The 23,701-nt window shown below is 37.1% G+C and overlaps 2 protein-coding genes across 2 annotated transcripts in view; both read left to right on the top strand.

Annotated features, from left to right (window-relative positions):
- Nucleotides 1-2,375: 2,375 nt before the first annotated feature.
- On the top strand, nucleotides 2,376-6,419 carry LOC124445149 (integral membrane protein GPR180-like). The gene is made up of 11 exons (XM_046995854.1): nucleotides 2,376-2,557; nucleotides 2,639-2,722; nucleotides 3,100-3,228; nucleotides 3,323-3,520; nucleotides 3,597-3,703; nucleotides 4,049-4,122; nucleotides 4,440-4,489; nucleotides 4,594-4,739; nucleotides 5,194-5,277; nucleotides 5,998-6,075; nucleotides 6,177-6,419. The coding sequence occupies exons 1-11, from the start codon at nucleotides 2,482-2,484 to the stop codon at nucleotides 6,345-6,347; spliced, it is 1,197 nt and encodes a 398-aa protein (XP_046851810.1). The 5' UTR covers nucleotides 2,376-2,481; the 3' UTR covers nucleotides 6,348-6,419.
- Nucleotides 6,420-7,450: 1,031 nt separating this feature from the next.
- The window catches only part of LOC124445150, a 46,716-nt gene continuing 30,465 nt past the window's right edge, over nucleotides 7,451-23,701 (top strand). Inside the window, 34 exon segments of the mRNA XM_046995855.1 lie at nucleotides 7,451-7,731; nucleotides 8,378-8,565; nucleotides 8,644-8,732; nucleotides 9,203-9,316; nucleotides 9,514-9,600; nucleotides 9,718-9,945; nucleotides 10,254-10,416; nucleotides 10,807-10,925; nucleotides 11,325-11,513; nucleotides 12,044-12,294; nucleotides 12,375-12,471; nucleotides 12,607-12,733; nucleotides 13,466-13,662; nucleotides 14,041-14,166; nucleotides 14,284-14,481; nucleotides 14,873-15,125; nucleotides 15,254-15,425; nucleotides 15,573-15,871; nucleotides 16,111-16,234; nucleotides 16,451-16,698; nucleotides 16,910-17,092; nucleotides 17,406-17,578; nucleotides 17,658-17,750; nucleotides 18,279-18,470; nucleotides 18,547-18,669; nucleotides 18,944-19,126; nucleotides 19,976-20,170; nucleotides 20,292-20,440; nucleotides 20,594-20,762; nucleotides 21,077-21,211; nucleotides 21,384-21,536; nucleotides 21,669-22,027; nucleotides 22,386-22,545; nucleotides 23,294-23,459. Coding sequence (XP_046851811.1) covers nucleotides 7,532-7,731; nucleotides 8,378-8,565; nucleotides 8,644-8,732; nucleotides 9,203-9,316; nucleotides 9,514-9,600; nucleotides 9,718-9,945; nucleotides 10,254-10,416; nucleotides 10,807-10,925; nucleotides 11,325-11,513; nucleotides 12,044-12,294; nucleotides 12,375-12,471; nucleotides 12,607-12,733; nucleotides 13,466-13,662; nucleotides 14,041-14,166; nucleotides 14,284-14,481; nucleotides 14,873-15,125; nucleotides 15,254-15,425; nucleotides 15,573-15,871; nucleotides 16,111-16,234; nucleotides 16,451-16,698; nucleotides 16,910-17,092; nucleotides 17,406-17,578; nucleotides 17,658-17,750; nucleotides 18,279-18,470; nucleotides 18,547-18,669; nucleotides 18,944-19,126; nucleotides 19,976-20,170; nucleotides 20,292-20,440; nucleotides 20,594-20,762; nucleotides 21,077-21,211; nucleotides 21,384-21,536; nucleotides 21,669-22,027; nucleotides 22,386-22,545; nucleotides 23,294-23,459 — 5,902 coding nt within the window. The 5' untranslated portion in view covers nucleotides 7,451-7,531.

Raw genomic sequence — 23,701 nt, forward strand, 5'->3', positions numbered from 1 at the left:
GCCAAGTTAAGCCGATGCCCATGGCAGTGAACATAGATGCTAAGAGGTGAGCACTCCTTCATGCGTGCAGCAAGTCCTTTGCGAGGGCCACTCATATTTGCAGCGCCATCAAAGCATTCTGCGACAATGTTTTCCAATGTCAACTCTAGCCTGCCAATGGCTGTCTTTAACAGCTCATACAATACTTCTCCTTCCGTAGATTTGGTTGAATAGAAACCAGTGAATGTCTCTTTGGTTTCGCCATTGAAAACATATCTGAGGAAAAGAGATAATTGCTCTGTTCGACTGATGTCTGCCGTTTCATCGACAACTATTCCGTAGTAGTCGCTACTTCTTGCTTCTTCTGCTATCCTCTCAAGCATGACACTTGCTACTATTTCCAGTAGTTCATTTTGAATAGCAGGGATGTCCACTGAGCATGTGTCTGCAGCTGGCTTTGAAGTTTAGATTTCAGCCAAGGCAAATCGTTGCATCTTATGCAAAGTAACTCGAGAAAGTTTCCTCTATTTATATCAGATATCTCCCATATATCACCCCGAATCTCTTCATGACCTCTAATTGCAACATTTTGTTGTGCAGTGTACATCAAAGATTGTATGATTACTTTTAAGTATTGTCTGTTAATAGCAACCTGGTCCTGGTGTGCACTATTCAGCTGTTGTAGTACGGAGGTTTTCTTTCTTTCCATTGCTTTAAACTGGAGCCATCTTGTCATGGATCTGACGTGGTTCTCACTCTTGCCATGTTTTGCCAGCTTTGACGACTTCTTCCAATTTGTAAGCACAAATGAAGTATTCTTCCCAAATTCTTTACAGGCAAAACAAACGCATGCATCTTTATCCACTTCGTAACTAATCCATGGATATTTCTTGTACCATTCAGGCTGAAATCGTCGCACAAATGTTTCACTGCCGAATTTTCGTGCAGGATATTCACCTAATATAGGCTGTTTTGGGGCGTGCAAGGTGGAAATCTCTTCTTCATTCATACTGTTAAGGGAAACCTTTCTAGTCTGTTCATTTAGAACAGATGCTGTTGAATCTAAATCTTGTATTGCTGTTGTGTCTAGAGTGTTAGACGTCGTCGTTGATTCTGGTGTTGCAACGCGTTGTATATTTTGATTTAAGTTAAATTCTTCGATGAACAGTGCGTCACTGGAAGTAAGATTTTCATTATCCGTGACCGTATTCAATTCTTTATTTTCTCTGAACTGCGTCAGTGGATTTAATTCATCAACATCAATAAACGTTCTCATTGGTTCCGTTTGGTCTTCGCTTATGGGCTCCTTCAAATTAATCTCAGGTAGATTTTCCTCAAAAGACCCAGTGGCTGCTAAATCTTTACTAGCACTCGATTCTGTTTCCTGTAAGGTTAGGTTATCATCCTTGGTTGTCATGTTACTTTTTACAAAGAAACCACTGATCTTTGACTGCGATAAATCCGATGAATCCATCACTCGATGACACTTAACTTTTCATTATTGTGAACTCGTCGAAAGTGGACCTCCTTATAATCACTGTCAATTTCCTTGCTGCATTCCTCGCACCAAACGCGATGTCGATACGGTCGTTTACGAGACGCCATATGTACGCTTTATTAGAGCTTGGCTACTAAATGTTTTCCCTTGTGGATAATAGTTTCCTTGAACAACAATCATAGAGTGAATGGCACTAATCTAATCAATGGAATGGACAGTGCCTCTCCATACGAAGCCTAATTTTCATGCAAAATTAAAAATCACTTTTGGGGATCGCAGCGATTGTTAATCTATATATTAATGTATAACGGATAGCGTGTGGGAGACGATTTTTCGCAATTTCAAGACATTTCAAGACTTTTACTGACCTCAGCCCTTTTTTATAAATGGAGAACGTTATGTGGATAAATTTAATACCAAAAGCTTTGCTCTGATTGAAAATATCGGCGTTCGTGTTCGTTTAAAAGTTGTAAACACCGAATATATTCGTCGCAATATCGCTAGTAAATAGACCGATTTCTCGTGACGTAATTTGTTTATATTATAATGGGGCGGATGTAAAATTCTCCTATTATGTCGCAAGAAAAATTTTGCACCCAATCACTTTACGCGATTTTTATTTTACCTCCTGAAATTTAAGTAATTTAAACAATTTAAAACCATCCATTAAAAGACCGTTCACGCTCAAGAACCGAAGCAGTTTATGATCTAGAAATGATGTAGATTAATATTGAAAATTTAAAAACTGTAGTAAGTATCTTGCCAGAATATCATGTAAATGCTTGCCCGAATACACAAATTCTCGAGAAATTGGGGCTGCAGCCCCCAGCCCGTACGCCTATGCTTTCTTTTGGTATATATTTTTTAAAAAAGTGGTAAAAAAAATGGAAAAAAAGGAAGGGAAACGCGTGAATCAGAACGACTTACAAGTTTACCTAGAAAAACAATGAACATATTGGGACAAGAGGGGATAATATGAGAAAGGAAACACACTGTGTTGCTGAATGCCACGTTATTTCAGCGAGAATGGCAAGTATTGTATTAGTGTTGTGCAGATCACAACAATGATCAAAACACACTGTAATGTGACCAATATTTCGTGAACTATGAACTGGTTGCTTATATTTAGTATATTTCTAATTTTATACTGTGAAAATGTAGTGTCGATGACAGTTAGAGGTGTTTTAAGTCCAAGATCAGCACGATTCAATCAAGGACAATACATTACATCATTTTGTTTTTATGGTACGTATGTTGTCTATATGCTGACCATAGTAAACACTGTCAGTCAGAGACGTTTCTCACATATTTTTTTCATTGAACATTATTTATGTTGATAAAATAGAAAATGTTAATGGACTATTTACTTATCGAGTTAATGGTCTCTTACAACAAGTATCGAATGACGATTATTTACATTTCGTCTTCATAACTTCCTTAGTACGTAAAAGTTAGACTGGTTTGCATGGCTTAGTTACATAACTAACTCTATTGGAAATTTATTTGATCAGCTTTGAACCTAGAGATGTTTATGTTTCATGACATGATTGTGGGATTCTCGACTACCTATTTGATTTCAAAACACAATGAAGGCATTGACTTGTTTAGATGATGGTTTGTAGGTGATGGTTTTATAAAGCACGATTTATCCCAAACATCCAAAGGAAAGCTGTATATTTATTCTGAAAATCGATGGAACACTGCTAAAGAATTGCCATGTCAAGAAAAACTTTCAGCGGCAGAATTTTCATGTATGTTTCTTCAGCTATATACACATTCTGTTTCTTAAAGTCTGCAAATTTGTAAATCAAGTTGTGATTGCACTTGCTTTTTCTTACTCTGCAGTTGAGCTTGCCAATGTGTCTGGTGAACATAGGTTTGTTCCATGGGAAATGATCAATTATTGGCACATAGTTTATGCAGATCCAAACTCTTGTGATCAAAGTTCTCTTGCTTTACATGATGATCTGTCATATACTATGTACTTCTTGAATAAAGATTCACAAGGAAATCCTTTGAATCATTTTAGTTATGATAAAGCAGGTACATACTTGGTAAGATTTGATTATTGTTCCTTGTATTTCATCTTGTAAATGAAACTTCATGCTTTTTTTCATAGGCCTTCTGTTCTTTTTCAAAGTGGTCTCAATAATTTATTTCATATGTGCATCTTTCTATGGTCAAGGACTATGGCACACCATCAGGAAAGAAGGGCCAATGCACCAGGTGGAAAATAATAATGCATGACTTCTTCAGAGATTTTGTTTATGTAGAATGTCATGCAAAATAAAACAAAATCCAAGAATCAATATCATGTTTTCTTGATATTCAATCTTGATGTGAAAAATCTGGAGTAGTTTTGAAACATGAGATTGTTTTTATCTAGAATATCAAGAAAATTAAGGGCACATATTTCCAGAATTTATTTTATGTTGTATTTTGTAAAGTTGTCTTCTTGTCCTGCCTAGTAGAATATAATTTGAGTTGTTGGCAGTTACCAGTAATTAAATGAATTACATTGACTGACACATTTCATAATTTATGATTTATTGAAACGTATTTATTTTCAAGGTGATTAAAGATCTATCTGTTGGAGTTACATATCATGGTTCAGCAACTTTTCTTATGTTAACAAGCCTTCTTTGGTAAGTCATGTTTTCCTTTGTCCAAACACATCGACCAATGATTAGCCATTTACATGTAACTAGTTCAGACCAATGCTTGTTAAACACTTCAAAAAGTTAATCTTGTTTTGTAATCATGATACATTGGTTCAACTATGTTCAACATTGTGTGATGAATTCTCAGTGTTTGTAGAGCTAACATGTACTTTTAATTTTATTTTTGTCGAAGGGAATGCTTTGAATATAAATAAATTAGACTATTGTTCAGAGCGCCCCTTTCAGCTACAACAAAAATTTTTGAAAGGCTTTGAACTTTAAATGTACATTGTGTTTTTAAGGTATGCGAAAGATGGCAATGAAAACATTTATCTTTCGTCACTTGTGATAGGTTGGTGATTGCATTATGTCTTTATAGTTGAAATCTCCATCTACATTTGAAGTTTCGTCGGAGAGTGATTGAATTGAGAATTTAAATATTCTTCATCCACTCAGTCTTTCAGTGCCTTGCGGAGTACAAAATGATGAGTATGTCAATTAGGGTCTCCTATGGCTGGATGCTTGGATCGTCGAAGAACAAGGCTGATGATACACTATCTAGGCAAATTCAACTATTTGTCGGAATATGTGTACTCTTGGAGGTACATAAAGTTATAAATACTAGCCTTAGTAGCAGCTTGTTTGTTCTAGAAGGCGAGTTGGGGCCTTAACCCCTTGGTTGGGGGTTAACTGATTTATGGGTGCTCCTAGTGCGAGTCGTACATAAGTACATTCGGTATGCGGTTCTCAATGTTCACTCTTCATATCTAATAGTTGCACCCACAAGGAACGACAGGCTATAACGGCGAACTAATGCGAAGCAATATTTCCTAGAAATACAACATGTTAGCTATATCAGTGATTGTCAGTAATTGCAAACCTGGTCAGCTCCTTTGCTTCTCTTTACATTATACAGCGATTTTTACTGTTAGCTGATAAACAGAATTTTGGACCCATGGCTTTCTCCAGTATCGATGAAATCCTATTTTCGATAGTCCTGTAAAGCAAACGATTAAAACAAAAATCAGTCAGTATTTCTATTTTCATTCACAACAGATTTTCTTATTGTTCTGGAACCACACCATATTGCTATCCATAATCAAGTGTGCGGTTGTTGGAGTTGTAGTATTCAACACTAGGGGAAACTAATGGATGAAAGGAGCACTTTAAGGAAACACTTTTACACCAACGTTGCTAAGGTACGTACGTAGCAATATCATCTTGTATCATCAGCTGTGCATGGACCAGTGAACTCCATAACAACTCCATAGAGTACATTGGTATGTACTGTAACGATAACTGGACTGTAACGATAACTGGACCATAACGATAACTGGACTGTAACGATAACTGGACTGTAACGATAACATACGTACCTACAACACCACTGCTTTTCAGATATTAATTGTAGTTAATTGTCTATAGATGTAGTTATTATTTATAGATGAGATTTATAATGCGGATATTTATAGTTAGCACGTATCTGTTGTATGCATTATCATTGATTATTAGTTGGTATAATTGATTTTAAATTTGGTTTGGTCTACTGCGAGGGAACGTAATGAATATATATTGAACCAATCCTGGCGACAGTTTGATATATTTCCTTCTGGTTTTGACGACTTTCCTACCCGAAGGAAAAGGACGTCACGATCGTCCATCATTACGTAGATCATGTGATCAAACTTTAGAAAAGAGTGATTGGAAAACTGGAGGTTTCAGAAAAATGAAGATGTAGCTAGTTCGTGTTTTAGTACTGTTTTTTCTTTTGAACCACAAGCAATGTGAAGTCTTTTGAATGAATTTTTTCAAATCTGTTAATGAGTATTTTTTCTCAATCCGACGATTTTTTTCTCCCAGGGCTGCTGTGTTTGGTTTTTGGCGTTACCTGTTTCAACCTTGCTTACTTTTTTTCTTCCTAGTTATCATAAATTAAAGGTTAGTTGAACATTCTAAAAAATGCTTCTTTTATTGTCTCAATTAATTGAATTGTCTAATGTCGGTGCAAGATTGGCTACATACTATATTACATTTTGTAGGTCGTTGTAATCGTCCAGCGAATTGCCGAAATCGTTGCTATAGGCTTGCTTTACAGACTATTTTTATCAAGAAGCTTGTACTGGGAGGTGTCTTCACTTTCCTCCGCCACTCTTCCTTTAAGATTCGACCGAACATTTGGGAAAAAGAGTTACGATACGTATAAGAGATGAATTTTTCTATTAAAAATACGTATGAGCTATAAATAGAAAGTGTTGTTTTCATTAAATTATATTTGAAATCTATGTGTTATGCTGACGATATGCACTCTTATTGATTCATTCCGTGGCTGTTTGCATATTCGGTGAAATGGGTATTACTCAATCATTGTACTTAAGTCAGTTAAGGGCTTATTGAAGATTTCGGCCAGGCTGATGATTTACATTACCCGTCGATATTATTTGCAAATTCTTATGATAAATCTCCGTGTTGTGGTTAGAAGACAGATGCTAGCTGTGATTTCACGATTGCTTACTGAGATCAAGAGTCAGTAATTTCTTATTACGTCATTGCCGTTACTACACCTAACTTTGTTGTCACTGATGAAAAATTATTTTAGTCTTGCTAAAGTACGTAATGTTATCTCACTTGTGCTCTCAGTTGTTTATGCTATAGTCAACCATTCTACTTGCTACAGCCTTTTAGACACCTAAATTTTAGAATGAAATATTTTTTAAGATGTATGTAGTAACAAGAATATTTGGTCTGTGATAGAATATGTCTTGTAACTTAGCAACCGCGTCAATTTTCCTAATCCCTCAATTTGCAAAATCGTTCTGTCATACGGAATCGCTAGTGTACATCCCGTTTTTGAATTTGCTTTCTAAAGAAACCATCTATTTTCTTGTTGGTGAAATGTTGTGGACGTGAGTGGGAATAGTTGAAAGTCGAGCCAAGGCTGCGAAAGAAATCAAATTTTTGATGTTCCGAAGTTTGAACACTTAAATTGTGGATTGCAAGAATTTTCCAGTTTCTTCAGTACATTATGCAGTCCTGTACAATTTGCAACCAACTCAACTAATATGTAAAACATGTTCAATGCCATGAATGTTGATAAATCGCCTGTGAGTTGTATGAATGAGTATTGCAGTTTGCGATAAGTGACATGCACAATCCTCTTGTGTCTTGGAAGTCAAATATAAAAGACAATTTATGTTTAAAAATCCCCTGAACATAAAACATATATTGAATTAAGAATATAGTCATTTAATTTTTCTATTCCACGCAATCGAAGCAAGTGAAATTATTTTGTCTGATTTTTAGTTGTTCCAATAAATCTGCTCATCCTAATCTTTGTCAACCTGGAGAGTATTCGTCAGCTGGAGCAATTCATTGTGAAAGTTGCAATAAAGGATTCATGTGTCCATATGCTGCTATGCATTCCCCATTACCTTGTGTAAATGGCACATTTGCGAATGAAACGAAATCTAGAACATGTAATACCTGTCCAGCCGGATATGAGTGTCTCAATCCCACAGAGACACCTAGAAGATGTAAAGAAGGCTTTTATAGCTTGAGCGGTGTCGCATCTTGTTTTCTATGTCCCTCTGGACACAGGTACACTTTCATTTTATGTCGGAATAGAAAGAGGTTTTCTGTGTGTTTTTTTTTATCAATGCTAATGGGAGGCAATAGTAGAAAAAGAGTGCTGATAAAGTGTGCAAATATGAGGTTCGTTCGAGGATATACGAATTTTCGACAGTTTTTGCGTGAGTTTGAATTTTCTGTTGTTCAGCGTGCAAGTGGAACTGCTATGTGAAAGCTTCCACATCCTTTTTTCGTTTGCTTTCGTCAAAGAATAGAAACTAGCTTTTGCGCCTACGCCGTGTAGCGATGGTTTCTACAGTGACATTGGTGTTGCGTATTGCTTAGAATACCCCCCTGGATTTAGGTTAGCTTTTACATTTTTTTGTCAACAATGTTTCCAATATACAAAATATGCGAGATTTATTCAAAAACTAAAACCGAAATTTGCATTGCATAAGAGATGCGTGAGATCTCCTCGTCAAATTTCATCTTTAAATAAAGTTCAAACAAACGTTTCTGGGGGCTAAGAGAAGTTGAGTTTCCCTGACGGCTCCTGAAGTAACGCTTGATTAAAAAGAGGAAGGGAGAGCAGGTTTTACTATCACATTACCTTAGTAGAATCTATATGAGAAGAAGGTTTTTGTTGTTGTGATAGGAAGGTTTTTTTGTTTACCAGTTGTGTAAAGGAATACACTCCTGTCGATTGTGGGAAAGGATTTTATTCAGAAGCTGGTGAAATGGATTGCAGACCATGTCCACTTGGAAGTTACTGCCCTTTCGTAAGAACGGAATCACCGAAACTTTGTCCTAGTGGTTATTACAGTATCATCAATGCATCTTCGAAATGTATGGAATGCGAACGAGGTTTGAGTGCCTTAAAATATGCATTTCGTCAAATTGGACTCTCTTCGATTCATCTAATATCCTAACTTTTCTGTTCAGGTCATCGATGCCCTATTCCTTATAATGCTCCCATACCCTGCGGACCTGGTTACTATAGTGATGTGAAGGGGGCAAGTAGCTGCGAGAGCGTAAGTACACAAACCCTATTTTGTTTTATCGAAACTCTTCGATTATTTCCAGCTCAAATAATCTTATAAATACGTAAGGATTTACCATTTTCTATTCAAAATCAACACGCTTTTATTCTTCTATTTCTTATTTTTTACAATATTCAAATTCTAAAACGCATTCCAAAGTATGAAAATGGTCCATAAGTTGTCTTGTTGAGAGAACTAGTTTTCTTTTATAGATTTTTTGCTAAGTAAAAATAATACCAAATGTAATAAACACCACACAAAAAGAAAGCCCCCCCTGAGATATCGATGTAGATTTTGAATGAATCTCAGATAGTTAAACACAGCAATACTTAGCCTTAAGAACTTGCTGGGATCCATTTATGTAGCACTTAAAATAATTTACCTAAAGATGAACTTTTTTTGTGTGTGGTGTTAAGAAATATTAAATTGTTTCATATTTTTCTTAAACATCTATTACGTAGTGTTCACATGGATATTACAACACAAAAGAAGGGCAAGTTAAATGTGAAAGCTGTCCTGCTGGTTCTCGATGTCCAAACAAAACGATAGGACCCATACCATGTTTGCTTGGGCAGGTAAAGGGCATCATTATATCTGCACGCTTTTTGAATGCATTTGAAAACTATAGAATCCAGAAAAATGGTGGACTAATCAACTCATTAGATATCATACTTGTAAAAGTTAGCTGTTTTGATGAGGATACATTTTGTCGGATATGTTTAAATCAAAGATAAGTGTTAAAATTGTATCCAACATTATGATCTTTTTGTAGTATTCACCCCAAGCTTCTCAAGAATGTCTTTCGTGTCCTGCTGGTTTTGCTTGCTCTTCACCTGATAGTTTACCACAACGCTGTGAGGTAGATAAATAATGTGTATAATGCTATGTAATCCGTAGTTGTGGCTGTTGTTGAAACTATTCGTTATACTATACGAATCGATGGAAAATCTTACGATGTGTGGCTTGTCTTTTTTAGGCCGGGAAATTTAGCAACAAGACTTCGTGTATCCCTTGTTATAGAGGAAATTACTGCCCAAGCTTGGCTCAGCAACCTATACCATGTGTAAGCGGCACCTATGCTGATAGGGAAGGGGCGGTTACTTGCCACGTATGCCCAGCTGGTCATTCTTGCTTCAATGTTTCTGATACTCCAAAAGAATGTGGTCAAGGAGAGTACAGCATTGCAGGACAAACTTCATGCAAGGTATAGAAATAAAGGTTGGATTTAGGAAGATTTTTTATGTCTTGTTTAGATTTGATTTCGATGGCTCGTTTGTGGGTGCTGTGATATGATTTTAGCCAAGACTAAGGGTGTACACCCCTCTCCCCCAACTCCACCCGCACCCCCTCCCACCTTTCCCCTGCACTTCTCTCCCCACCCCTCCTCAAAACTCCTAACTGATAGAATTTAGCTCGAATGCGTCTTTGAGTAGGAAGAAATTTTTTTGACATACATTTTCTCTTTCTGTTGCAAGAGATTTTCTGTGAATAATACCAAATTGTTTCCTTTAGGACTGTCCACGAGGTTATTATAGCTTACGCGTATCAAGGAGTTGCATACCTTGCCCAGGTGGAAAGAAGTGTCGTGATGGCTCTGCGATTATTTCGCCTGTTGATTGTCTAGCAGGAACATACAGTAGATTAAGAGAAGACATTTGTCAAGACTGTCTTAGTGGTAATTACGTACAACTAAACAATACTTCTAGTATATTAAATCTTATGATCAATTATTGTGTTGTTGTACATCTTAATTAAATGTATTCATTTATTTGCCATTATTTGCATGTGCAAATGAAAGACTTACGCCCGTATTCTAAAGGCTCACATACACTTTCATTCACTGAGTGCGACGCAAAACTATCACTAATTATTGGCATACTCCTTTCTCCATCATGGAGAAGCAATCAGTGCAGTGAAAACACTGTCTTCCCATTGTTATGAGATGATTTTGAATTCCTAGTTAGCGAGTGAGAGTGTGAGTGAACTTTTAGAATACAGACGTAAATCTTCGTTCATGACAACAACAAAACATAACACTTTAAAATTATATTGTGTTTTCTCTTAGGAAGCTGGAGTGCAAATGCATCAACTCGTTGTTTTCCTTGTCCTGTTGGTTATGTCTGTGATAATCCTTCAAAACCAACTCTTTGCCCATCTGGAACGTACTGGAATAATGCCGGGACGGTATAATAATTTTTCTGTTTGACCTTGCCAATTATAGATTGGTCTAGAGAGCAATTGAGTAATTCACAGAACAGATTTATGTCGAGATTGACGTGGATAATATGATGTTCTTACTATTCACATACTAGAGCAGTCTTGGATAATCTGAGATACATATTTACATTCTACTTCTTACCACGTACAGCATTGTACATCTTACATCCTACATTGTACATCTTACATCTTACATCCTACATCGCACATTGTACATCCTACATCTTACATCGTACATTGTACATCTTACATCTTACATCCTACATCGTACATTGTACATCCTAAATCTTACATCGTACATTGTACATCTTACATCCTACATTTTACATTGTACATCTTACATCTTACATCGTAAGTTTTTTGTAGACTCCTAAATGCGTTGCGTGCCCATCTGGATATGAATGTGTTAATGTGACTCAACCTCCTGTGGCATGTCAATCTGGCACATATTCTTTGGAGGGGAGTTCTACCTGTAAAATCTGTCCCCCTGGTGATGCATGTCCAAATCCCTCTGATGTACCAATACACTGTTCAGTGGGAACTTTTTCTGCTGCGGTAGGTTTTTTAAACATTTTTACTGTAATTAATACTCAATCTTTAATGAAAGTGAATTGTAAAGTGCATACATATATATATGCTTGCTAAAATGCTTGTGACAATCATCTCTTTCACTGTCACGAATGGAGCCCTGCGCACAGGCTTGCGTATGAAAATCAAGGAGACATTCGTGAGAACTCGAGTGCAGCTGAGTGCAGAAACAAAAAACATCTTTTATTTCTTGTATAAAATAACAATGCTAAACAGATAGATTTGAAAAAATATTTTGAATTTCCTCAAACATGATTGATTTACAAATTCTCTTTGATTGATTTGAATGATTGAGCTCAGATCGGTTTGAACATGCCGGGTAATGCAAACGTAGGTATTGGCGAATCAGTGCATGTGATTTATTGTCTTATTTTATAAATGCATTTGCCAAGGCAGGCAAGAGCCATGATATCCCCTAGAATAGTGGATTATTGGTCTTTTTTCAGACTTCTTAATGCTCTTGGTAAGACAGGCGTGTGAACTTTATTTTCATCTAGGGTTCTACCTCTTGTTCTGAGTGTCCTTCGGGTTATAGCTGTCCTAGACCACGTGATGCTATAACTTCCTGCCCTCTGGGATCCTACTCATTGCTTGGTGACGCAAACTGTACAATCTGTCCTGCTGGATACGCGTGCCCTACAAATCACGACGCTCCTTTCCGATGTCAGCTCGGGCAGACAACCAATGGAAACAAGGGGTCGACAAATTGTACAAATTGTCCGGCCGGATTTCAATGCCCAACACCAGAGTCAGTGAAATGCTTTGATTTTGGCACTAGATCTTGGTTATTTAGCAGTCGATAATTATTTAATTTATTTTTCTGTACAGGATAGCAATGCAGGAATGCAAAAGTGGCTATTATAGTCTTGGCTTTGCGGTTCGATGTTTGATCTGTCCTGCAGGAAGCAAATGTAGCAGCAGAAATGTAAGAATTGTGCTCCAAATACCATCTCCATATTACGATGAAACTTTCACAACACTTAAGTAAACTTGCATGTATTATTTATTCCAATCTATATTCGTTTGGCAAATCCATGCTGAGTGGAATTACCTCTTGTAGAAGCGTCCAGAAACATGTAAACCTGGTGAATATAGCTTAGTCGGTTGGGAAAATTGCACATCTTGTCCTCCTGGTGAAGCTTGTCCTTCCCTGACCACAAACACAGCTAATGCCATTTGTCGTCAAGGTAAAATAAAAAAAGTTGTGTTAAAATCACTTTGAAGTCTATAAGTACAGTTTCGTGTGATTTTATCAGGAACTAATTTACTTATGTATGAGTAAACTATCCACTTGAGATCGTCATATAGTCCAGTAGACTTCTATTTACCTTGTGCATTTCAGATTTTTACGTCAGACAACTTAATCTTTTTGACTTATGTACGTACAGTCGTCTCGATTTTGGTCAGACGTCATTTCAATCATTTAGATGAAAATTTTCCTCAACTATTTAAATAATCCGCAACTAAATAAAAGATCGCCTTTTCCACGAAGGAAATCATAAATCATTCCACGAAACGAGCAAGAATTTGTTGTTAACGTACTACGCAATCAATTTTGAGCCAGGCAAAATCGCTTTATTGTATAGTTCTGCCAGTGAAACTGTCAATGGAAAAGATTTGCGAGCATTTCCATTTTGAAATACTATTTTCTTTTACGAAACGTGATTTATCCTTTGTAAAGAGGAAATTTCCTTTAATACTCAACGTGATTTCTACGAGCTCCAAAAGCTGTAAAAATCATCGAGTGGCGTAGAATACTAGCTGCCCAAAAATTGTTAATTGTTCTACCAACAAAATATTTTTAGTGTTAACGATTCTTCTTTGAGTTATTTTTGCGTTATTGAACAAAATACCATTTTCACTTCACGAGTCTTTGAATCAAATTTGAGAAATAATGGTAAACATACATAATTTTCCAGGAACATACTCAACTGGGGGAGCACAGTATTGTACAAACTGTCCAGCTGGAAAGTACTGTCCAAGTATCACCAGTTCCACTGAGTTAACTTGCCCTCCTGGATTTTTCTCCTATGGTGGAGCTGCCAAGTGTTTTGCCTGTCCGAGTGGCTGGAAATGCTCGAATGCTGATGGCTCTGGCAATACGAGATGTTTGCCAGTAAGAAAATAAAAAAATATTGTATAGCTACACTATACATGTACATCTACAAGTTTGGAAATTGAACCATTGGCGCAGGAAGATCAATAAATGGAGGGGTTCATATTTAAATATGCATGTTTTAATCTCTAGAAAAAATGGAGTTCAATTGTACTTTATAGGGCATACCATGTATTTATGTATATGACCCCCAAATCTTCGATCTCCCACACCCATGATTATTGAACCATTCATTGATTCATGGGTTGATTTGGAAACTGTGAAAGACGGTTAATATCCATGAAGATATTGACTGTCATGAATTTCATGTAATAGCTTGTCAATCGATCTGGTCAACTCATGTGTATATACTCTGAGCGGTCGTATTTTTCTATTCAGGGAACATATTCCACAGGCAATCAAACAACCTGCACTGATTGTCCTCCTGGGTACGCTTGCCCTTCAATCTATAGTGATGATAGGTTGAAATGCGAGCCTGGGACGTATTCAGTCGGCAAGCAAACGGTAGGTGACTGTCAGTGAAGATTCGACTTTTGGAAAAAACGTATCTATATAATATTGGATGACGGTAAACCTTTTTAAAAAAACATATGACGTATTTTGTGGGTTTCTTTTATGTAGTTTTGTTTTGTCTGTCCTCCTGGCTACGCGTGTCCAGATACAAAGACAAATACATTGCGCAAATGTAGCGAAGGTACTTATAGCGTCGGTGGAAAACCAAATTGTACGGAGTGTTCTTCCGGCTTTGCCTGCCCTTCAAAGACGGACGAAATTCAAATAAAGTGTAGTCTTGGCAGTTACACATTGAATAAAGCTTCAGTAAGTGATTCCCCGTTGCGTTTCCCATTTGAATGTGTTAACTGTAGTTTCTACCGTGAAAGCTCCTGCTATGGACGTTACTGCTGCCAAAGTTAGGAGTAATTGTGCTCATGTTTGCTAATTATATTCAGTTGTTCATTTTTACAATTACTAAAATGACTCTGTATAGTCGAATCTATACTTTCCTCTACTCCAAAAAACTCCTTAACATGCATTTTACATCCACTCTATATTTTCGAAAAATTTTCTACAAGAAGTAGAACATTTCTTGCCATTCAGTAAAAAAATTCTTGACAGCGGCGTTTGCCTGAGATTTTCCAGCTCGGACTTAAGTAGTATATGCCCATCCTTCCTCATATTCAACCAAGTTTCATTTTAATTTCGCTCATAGAGTTGTACACCTTGTCCTGCTGGTAAATATTGTCCTAATGTGACATCAGTGCCAATCGATTGTCCGGACGGACATTATTCTCTTGGTTCGTTGACGCAATGTATTTCTTGTCCTGCTGGCTTTTATTGCGATGTGAAAAATTTAGAACCAAAGCCATGTGACCCTGGGAAATACAGTAACAGATCATCAATAATGTGTGCTAATTGTGACCCTGGGTATGTGTGTGCCTCGAAAAGTACCTCTTCAAGACCAGGTATGTTTCTACACAGTCGGCGTTTCTCTTTCTATTTAATGTTTTTCATATGTAATTGTTGCAGACCTATTTTTCAATTTAGTGTTCAATTCAGTTGATGGTTTCTTGCATTTTTTTGAAATCATTAGGTTCAGGTATGTGTCCGAGCGGGTATTATTGTCCAGATGGTTTACGAAAGGTGGCGTGTCCTGCTGGAACATTTGGTAACACAAGTCTTGCCAAGTCTGAAGTTGAAGGTTGTCATCCGTGCCCACCTGGATTCTTCTGTCCTCCTGCAACACCTGGATATCCAACTACATCGTGCGTTTCATTCCTTTACTGCATGAGATAATATAAATTGGCTCCCATCTCTTGGCATTGCTTTTCTCTTGAGCACTGCTTAGTGTGGTTTGTAAAAATCACAACTATGTAAATGTTTGATAATCTCATTGTATTAATTGATTTCAGACTACGATGTCCCCCAGGACATTATTGTGTCGCAAGAACCCAAACTCAGTTCCAGTATCCTTGTCCGGACGGCGAGTTCAGTACCAAATGGGGTTTGGAAAATAGAGATCAGTGCGTCGAATGTAAAGCTGGATATACATGTACCGGAGGTGATCCCAGTGGGGATAAATTGTGCCCTTTGGGACACTATTGTCTTCGTGGAAAAGCGCTATGTCCTGTCGGTCAAGGAACTGGAACAGGCAATATATCGCCTTGCAAATGTCCAGCTGGAAAATTTACTGAAGAGCGAGGAGCCACTCGTGAGTGCAAACGTTTCATAGTTTTCATAATAATGCTAGATGTTGATTTATTGATTGAAAGTGTTTTTTTTGTCAAAAACATTGTACATTTAGATAAGTTTTCTTGTACGCTAATATTTTCTGCTCGGGCTAGTATGTGTGTATATATGTAAGTCACAAAGTTCAGACTGATGAAGCATGAGCGATACAGTGGTTATAAATATCGCATGATTTCATGTGTGTATTCTACCTATTTCAAGAAAGCTCACAGTGTAAGACATGTCCTATGGGGTATTACTGTGGGAGTGGAACTTCAGAGCCTCAGGCTTGCCCTCCTGGTACCTTCAGTAATTTGCACGAGCAATCAAAATTAGCAGATTGCAGGTGAGTCTAATTACTTTGACTGTCATCAATATCAGGGTATTAGAAATTTTGTGGTGTACGAATATTGCGTAGAGTGCTATGTTGAACATTGTAAGTTTTTGTTATGGCAAGATTGCTTGCATTTGCCCAACTTCTATACAAAACCTAAACGTTAGTTTCGTATGTCATCACGTACTCGATCACTTTGCATTTCTTTGATGTTTCGCGAATTTTCAGACCCTGTTTTGCTGGCATGGCATGCCCTCTTTCGGCACAAACGTGGCCCACAATGACATGTAGTGCTGGCTATTTCTGCCCAGAAGGATCTTCCAGCCCTAATGATAAAGCGAATGCCTGTCCAGCTGGAACTTACACTGACTATCATAATCTAACTCATTCTCGGGAGTGCTCACCGTGTCCTGCTGGACAAGCATGTGAAGCTGGTACCGGTGGAAAGCAGAAACCACCGCAACTTTGTGCTAGAGGTATGGTATGCCTTCACTGACGGATAAGAGATAAAGCTTTTATTTTTCTTTACAGTACTGCATGGCTTCTGCTTATAACAATGACGAATAGAATCAAATAAGTGTACTCTTTTCGTTGTATTCTGCCACATTATTGACTGCTAGAAAAAATCTTTGAATACCTAGAAAACAGTTTTCACCGAAGAAACAATTTATTTACGTTATGTTATAGGGCATTATTGTCCTATGGGTACCAGAACACCTACGCAGCATCCATGTACTGCGGGCTCGTGGGGTAACTTGACAAACCTCGAAAAGCAAGCTGATTGTTACCAGTGTCCTAAGGGATGGTATTGCCAAGAAGGAGCAGATAGGCCAACTGATCTCTGTAAACCTGGCCACTTTTGTCCGAGAAGTAAGATGATAATACATAACATCTAAGATTTTCTTTTTTGTAGAGAACTTAAATTGATAACTTTTTTGTCTTGCACTAATACTTAATTTGGTAAACAATCTAATGGTTAATCTGCATTGAGAAAAGATACTTTGTGTTGTTTGTAGATGTAGATCGTCCAGGTTAGTAGAATCCTGATAAGGACTGTTGTTGTTGATGTTGACTGACGTTTTGACAACCTTAGCTGTAGTCATCTTCACAGTCAAAAAATGTTGCTGACCATGACTTTATAAGAATTGCTTTAATTTGATTCGATTTTCCCCTTTGTTGTAAGGCACTCGTTACGGTACTGAATTTCCTTGTTTTGATGGTACATACTCTAATCGTACTGGTAATGTGAGATGGGAGGTTTGTGAGGATTGTCCTGAAGGTCATTACTGTCCAGCTGGAACTGCTATACCGAAAAAGTGCGCGAAAGGCAAATACTTTGATTCAACAAAGGCAATGGTTGGTTAAATTTCTCTTTTCGTTGATGCCTATAACATTAGATGTTGTGCTCAGTAAAATCTTTTTCTCGTTTGCTCAGACGGCTTCCGAATGCAAAACGTGTCTGGCAGGCTATGCATGTGCTGAATTAGCTACTATTCTTCCTGAAGAGTGTGGAAAAGGAAATTACTCTGTAAGTAGATCTAGACTTACTACGCGGTTTTGGTGTTAAGCGAAGTGTTAAAGTCGGGGTGGTTAATGAAGTTACGCTGGAATTTATTCAGTCATACTAGGTTAGCACCACTTGGAACGTCGTGCTTCCACACAATTTCATGTTTTCCAAAATTTCACTGGTGTTGATATGACGGTATTTCAACCAAACAAATATTTCGTACTTGTTGATTATAAAGCAAAATTGTACATATTGAACACATTATGTTTTCTCAAAAATGAGTGCGAGTGTGCGTGAGTTTTTAAAATACAAGCGTACACTTCGTTGGTTGAGTAGGACTTCAAAGACGATATTTTCACTCCACTAATTGCTTGATTTAAAATATTTTAGCAAAAGTCTTGCCATCAATGGACAAACGAGTTTTCGTTGATTGGCGGGTGGCGCGATTTCTGAGTCGCACTCAATGAGTTTGAATGTCCGCGAGCTTTTAGAATACAGACATTAGCTTTCACTTGACGTTTGGAAATCAATTTGTCTCTCATTGTTTAGTCATCAGGTGCACACACTTGCAGTACATGCGAAGCTGGTTTCTATTGTTCCAGTGATGCAACCAATCGTTCTGTTATGTTGAACGAAATGATCTGCCCAGCTGGCATGCATTGTCCACGTGGTACTAATAGAGCACCTGATCTCGTTTCTCACGCCTGCAAGAAAGGGCATTATTGCTTGAAAGGAGATGAGGTATGGAACAGAAAGGAAGATTTGTAAACGTATTTAAAACTTCACGATTTTTTCTTCTGCGTCTGTCTTTTCATAGAATGCGTATCCAATTCCATGTCCTAATGGGACATATAATTCTTTCACGGGTCGAAAACTTGTAAGTGACTGTCAGCGATGTCCAGAGGGTTATTTCTGTGAGCAAAAAGGCTTGGAAGATGTCGTGAGTATTTTTACTGTTTATAACTCCTGTCTATACGTCTATACAATAAAGAAACCACGAGAAAGGAGAAAGTGAAGTTGATATTACTGTCGATATAATGAATATAAAACTTTCAATTTAGTACACTTGTTAAGCTATATCAGACAAGATTTAACTTGTTTATTAAAATACATTATGTATATGGATTATTAAACTATTATAGAATATTGTTAAACTATATTAATCTTATTTATATTATCATGTATCATGAATCTTTTTTCTTTGGTTCTAACAGGAAGGTAAATGTCCACCTGGTTACTATTGTCCCTTTGGAACTGCGTATAGATATTCGTATCCTTGTCCAATTGGCTTCTATCGTAATGCATCTTCAGCCATATCAAGTATGGACTGTACCATCTGTGTCGCCGGATTTTACTGTAACAGCACGGGACTTCCGCTTCCGAAACCCTGTCCAATTGTTAGTAGCAATGTATTAATGCAGTGTGATTTCAGATAAACTCAGCTTTATGGTGTATGTGAGGGAATAAGTTACTGAAGAGAGTATGACTTTTAAAATGACATTGTATTTCCTAAAACAGTTTATGCTTGTCTCTTTTCATTCTTAAGATGTTGAAGTTTTCTTAATGTTCGATTAGCACAATTTTTGACGTCATTTTGCGCAATGAGTCGTTGCAAAGTTTCAAACCTTCTTTTGTTTCAAGGAATCTCTTAGTTAAAATGATCAGGAAATTTTTTATACTCTTCACAATGAAGGAAACTCTGCTTGTTTGAAGTAACATCAGCAAATATACCTGCTGTTTCAAATTCTCATTATGCAATGTAACGTAAAAAGTTGTGTAATTTGTACATTAACATAAACTACAATACCGCAAGTGCTCGTTTTAGCGCCGCTCCCGGTTAAGCGCCGCATCTCAGATATTGATAATAAAATAAATTTGATAGTAAAAGGATATATTGTTTTTTTGTTACGCAACTTTTTTCGTTAAGTTATATTGTATTGTATCAAGTAAATAGATTTTGTCTACTTGTTATTTTTTGGGGTCAATAAATATATTTGGTGTGAGCCTTAAGTTGAAAATTATTTAATTAGCGCCGCTCCCGGACAAGCGCCGCATTCAGAATCGGGAAGATTAATTAAGCACCGCGGTGCTAAATCGAGCATTTACGGCACCTTGAAAAGGAAAAGAGATGTGCATAAATCGCTTTCGAAAGTCCACTGTCATTTTCAAAGATATGTTTAGTGAAAATATAATCTAATAGCACAATTTTCGATTCATATAATGTGTCTTGTATTTTTCTTTCAAAGGGCTACTTTTGTCCAACTGGCACAACAAGACCTCAGCCTTGTCCGAATGGCTACTATGGCATTTCGTCTAATGTGAAGAGAAGCGTGGATTGTGCAGCATGTCCTGCCGGAGAATTCTGTGCTGGTTTTGGGCTTACGAAACCAACTGGGCCATGTGACGCTGGTTTTTATTGCCGTGGAAAGGCAGTTACTTCGGTTAGTTATTTATGTTAACATGCTGCAATAGGTTGAACATTTAGTCAACGAATTAGTTGACAATGCCTTTCACTGACAGCTATTCAGATGTAAAATGATTTCCGACTGATTATTTTTCAAGGCTCCACCAGATGGTCCTACCGGTGGCCTATGTCCCGCTGGAGGTTATTGTCCAGAGGGTGCAAAAACTCCACAGGCCTGTCCTGCTGGAACGTACAGAAAGTCGAGAGGAGCAAGCTCAAGTGCAGATTGTCAAGCATGTGATCCTGGGTAAGTGAATTATGGAATATTTGTCTTTATTTACTCTTTTGAAATTTTTATATTGCATGAATTACGAATTGTGTGTGATATGTGGTACATATTTTTCGCATTTGTATAATTGTTTGCATACGCTTAGTGTCTAGGCATGATGTATTTATGTAGGTACTATTGTGCAGGAGATACTAATCCATTTCCAACTGGAAAATGTCAACCTGGTTATTATTGCACCAACTCTTCAGTAACACCAACACAGTTTCCATCACAGCCTGGACATTATGCTGTTGAGGGATCCCCATATATGGTTTCGTGTCCAGTTGGAACGTATCAAAGGGTGAGTTAACAAAGTTAGGAACAGAATATTTTCTATGATGTCACCTTATATATCTTGATTAAACGCTCATGTATTCGCACAAGAAACATGGCTTTAAAGAGTGCATGCAAATTTTCTGAGTTATAAATAGAAAAATTATGTATGTACTCAAATATATATATTGAATATCGATACGATGCTGTTTACTTGTGTAAATGAGAAAGCAAACTTCCACAACTATCATCTTGTAAACTCTAGCTTTGAGTTATATTAGCAAGAGACAAGATTTAACTGCAATATTTTCACTTTATTTGAAAGGCTGTTTGTATTAACAGGCTGAAAGAATGGACCGCTGTGATTTGTGTATTGCTAATAGCTATTGTAATACAACTGGCCTTGTGAATCCTCCTCTCTGTCCAGCTGGCTATTACTGTCCAACAAACAGTACGTTACCTACGCCGTGTCCAGCGGTAGGTGTATGAGGAATTTTTTACTGTACATAGAAATTTGAATAAAATAAACAGTTACGCATCTCACGCTTCACGTGGTGAATCCCATTACTTCATTTTTAGTCTAAAGTTATACTTATTTGAATAAAAGATTTATTTCCCAGGAGTTTTACGAGACATTGCGTTGTTTTAGGGGACTTACAATCCTAATGAGGCCAAGGACTCAGAAAATGCATGTTTGTCATGTAAAGAGGGAAAATACTGTAGTCAAGAAGGACTGGCGAGTGACGAAGGAGACTGCTATGCAGGATATTATTGTCTGGGAGGCTCATCTTATCCTAATCCTGTAAGTGCAATTGGAATGATTTACGTGTTTTTCATAGATGAAAAAGATAATTTTCTTTTTGCTCGGTTGATGTTTTGTCGACCTATTTGGCAAGTACGTATTCTGTATAAGTACTGTCTATTTGCCTTATAGGGAAATCGGTCAAATGGACTTCTTAATGGTGACTTTAAGTATGGGGGCGTTTGTCCTGCGGGTTATTATTGTTTAAAAGGAACTGCGCGTCCATACGACACACCTTGCAGGAATGGAACCTATAACAACTATACTGGAGCAAAAAGTTCTGCAGACTGTACGCCTTGTGATGGTGGTCTTTTCTGTAATGGTATTGGTCTAAATGCCCCCATTGGTGAATGTCGCGCCGGTTGGTATTGTATCAGTGGTGCTAAGTCTTCAATGCCTAATGATGGACGAACTGGCGACATATGCCCAACAAAACATTATTGTCCTCAAGGAAGTAACACTCCACTGCCTTGCAAGGCAGGCACATACGGGTAAGTTGCCGTAAACTTGTTATAAACATCTACGAAGATTGTTTTATTTCTGATCGTGATTTTTTGTAGATACATGTTGTTTCATTTCTGATCGTGATTTTTTGTAGATACATGTACGTGTATGTTTTTTCATACGATATACAAGATCGTAAACTATGTTTAATGGTAAAATATTCTCTAGTTTGTATGATTTGAAAAAAAATTGGGCGATGTTTTAAACTACTGCATTTTGATTTCTTCTACTTTCTGCTAATTGTATCTCACCGCCCCTTACCCCTCCCCCCTCCCTTCCGCCTACAGTGCGAATTATTTGATCATATTTTCATTCCGTAATCTCTCATTGATTTCATATACGAAGTAACATCTCTGGTTTGGCGATATGTTTTACGTGTCCCGAGGGAAAATATTGTAGCGAAAGAAGTGGAACGCCTCTAGATTGTCCTAAAGGTCATTATTGTCCAATGGGGTCTCATCAACACAACTGGAAAAAATGTCCTCCTGGTACCTGGAATCCTACGGTAGGATTCTGATGCAAATTTTTTTACCAGATTTAGTCGGATTAAACACACGCCCCCTGCACTAAACTTTTTAACTTTATAAAGCAGGTGGGAGAGTCCAAGCTTATCAGACCAAATCTAGTTGAAAGAAATTTTATGTATACCCACATTGGACATCATTTTGCGTCCATAATTTTCCTCTATTATCATACGTGTTAGCAAAAAGAAAAATTTTTCAGTAATTTTACAAGTATTTTAGTAGTTTACAACAGAGCCATTATTATTATTGCTATTGAACTTATACAATATTGTTGCTGCAAAATTACGGTGCTCTACTTGGCACAAAATCACAGCGTCTTTTACTTGTATGATTTTTACCCATTCTCTGCAACATGTCACATCCATATTAACACAAATCTGCCAATCAAAATCCAATTAGGACATGACGAGACAAGTTACTACAGCAATATACGAAGATATCGAATATATTTTATATCCGAGTCTTTTTCGCGTCTTAGATATTAAAAGAGGCATTTTTATTTTATTTTTAAAGAAATCTTTTCATGATGAAAGAGTGATTAAGTTGCTAGGGCAAGGAATTTTATATTGGAGTTTTTCTGGTTGGATATTTGAGTAAATCAATTCAGAAATGAATGCAATTAGAATTGATTTAAATTTTTCGTTTTTCAAAAACTCAATAAGTCAAAACGATGTAACGCTATTGAAACAACAGAAATAACTCAAAAAAGTAAATTGTCACACACTGTAGACTGGTATTGGCCGAGAAGATCAATGCTTGCAATGTGATTCTGGTAAATACTGCCAAATCTATGGAATCGTCGATTTCTCATCGGGAAATGGAAGTGGATCTTGCAGTCCGGGTTATTTTTGTAAAGCTGGCATCAACACCCCTACACCAAGTGCCAACTTTACAGGTAATTAGCCAACCTATAATCACGAATTATATTTATTTTGTTGCAATTAAAAATATCTCGTTTCAAGTGGACGACAATATTCCTTAAGGTAAACATGTTTCGGCATACTTATGCCATCTTCAGTACAAGGAATAATTATGATTTCTATTTACAGCTATTTTTATATTGTTTAAGTGAGATTTAATTATTTACAAGTTGAAAATAATTCCATCATCTAGTAGTTCGATACCTCTCACTTAAGT

The sequence above is a fragment of the Xenia sp. Carnegie-2017 genome, unplaced genomic scaffold (genome assembly GCF_021976095.1).
Source record: "Xenia sp. Carnegie-2017 unplaced genomic scaffold, XeniaSp_v1 HiC_scaffold_22, whole genome shotgun sequence".
In the NCBI taxonomy this organism is placed as follows: Eukaryota; Metazoa; Cnidaria; class Anthozoa; order Malacalcyonacea; family Xeniidae; genus Xenia; species Xenia sp. Carnegie-2017.

Coding starts and splice junctions, on each gene's coding strand:
- LOC124445149 (XM_046995854.1), top strand. CDS start 2,482: ATGCCACGTTATTTCAGCGAGAATGGCAAGTATTGTATTAGTGTTGTG. Junction 3,229..3,322: donor TTCAGCGGCAGAATTTTCAT/GTATGTTTCTTC, acceptor CTTACTCTGCAG/TTGAGCTTGCCAATGTGTCT. Junction 4,123..4,439: donor ATGTTAACAAGCCTTCTTTG/GTAAGTCATGTT, acceptor TGTGTTTTTAAG/GTATGCGAAAGATGGCAATG.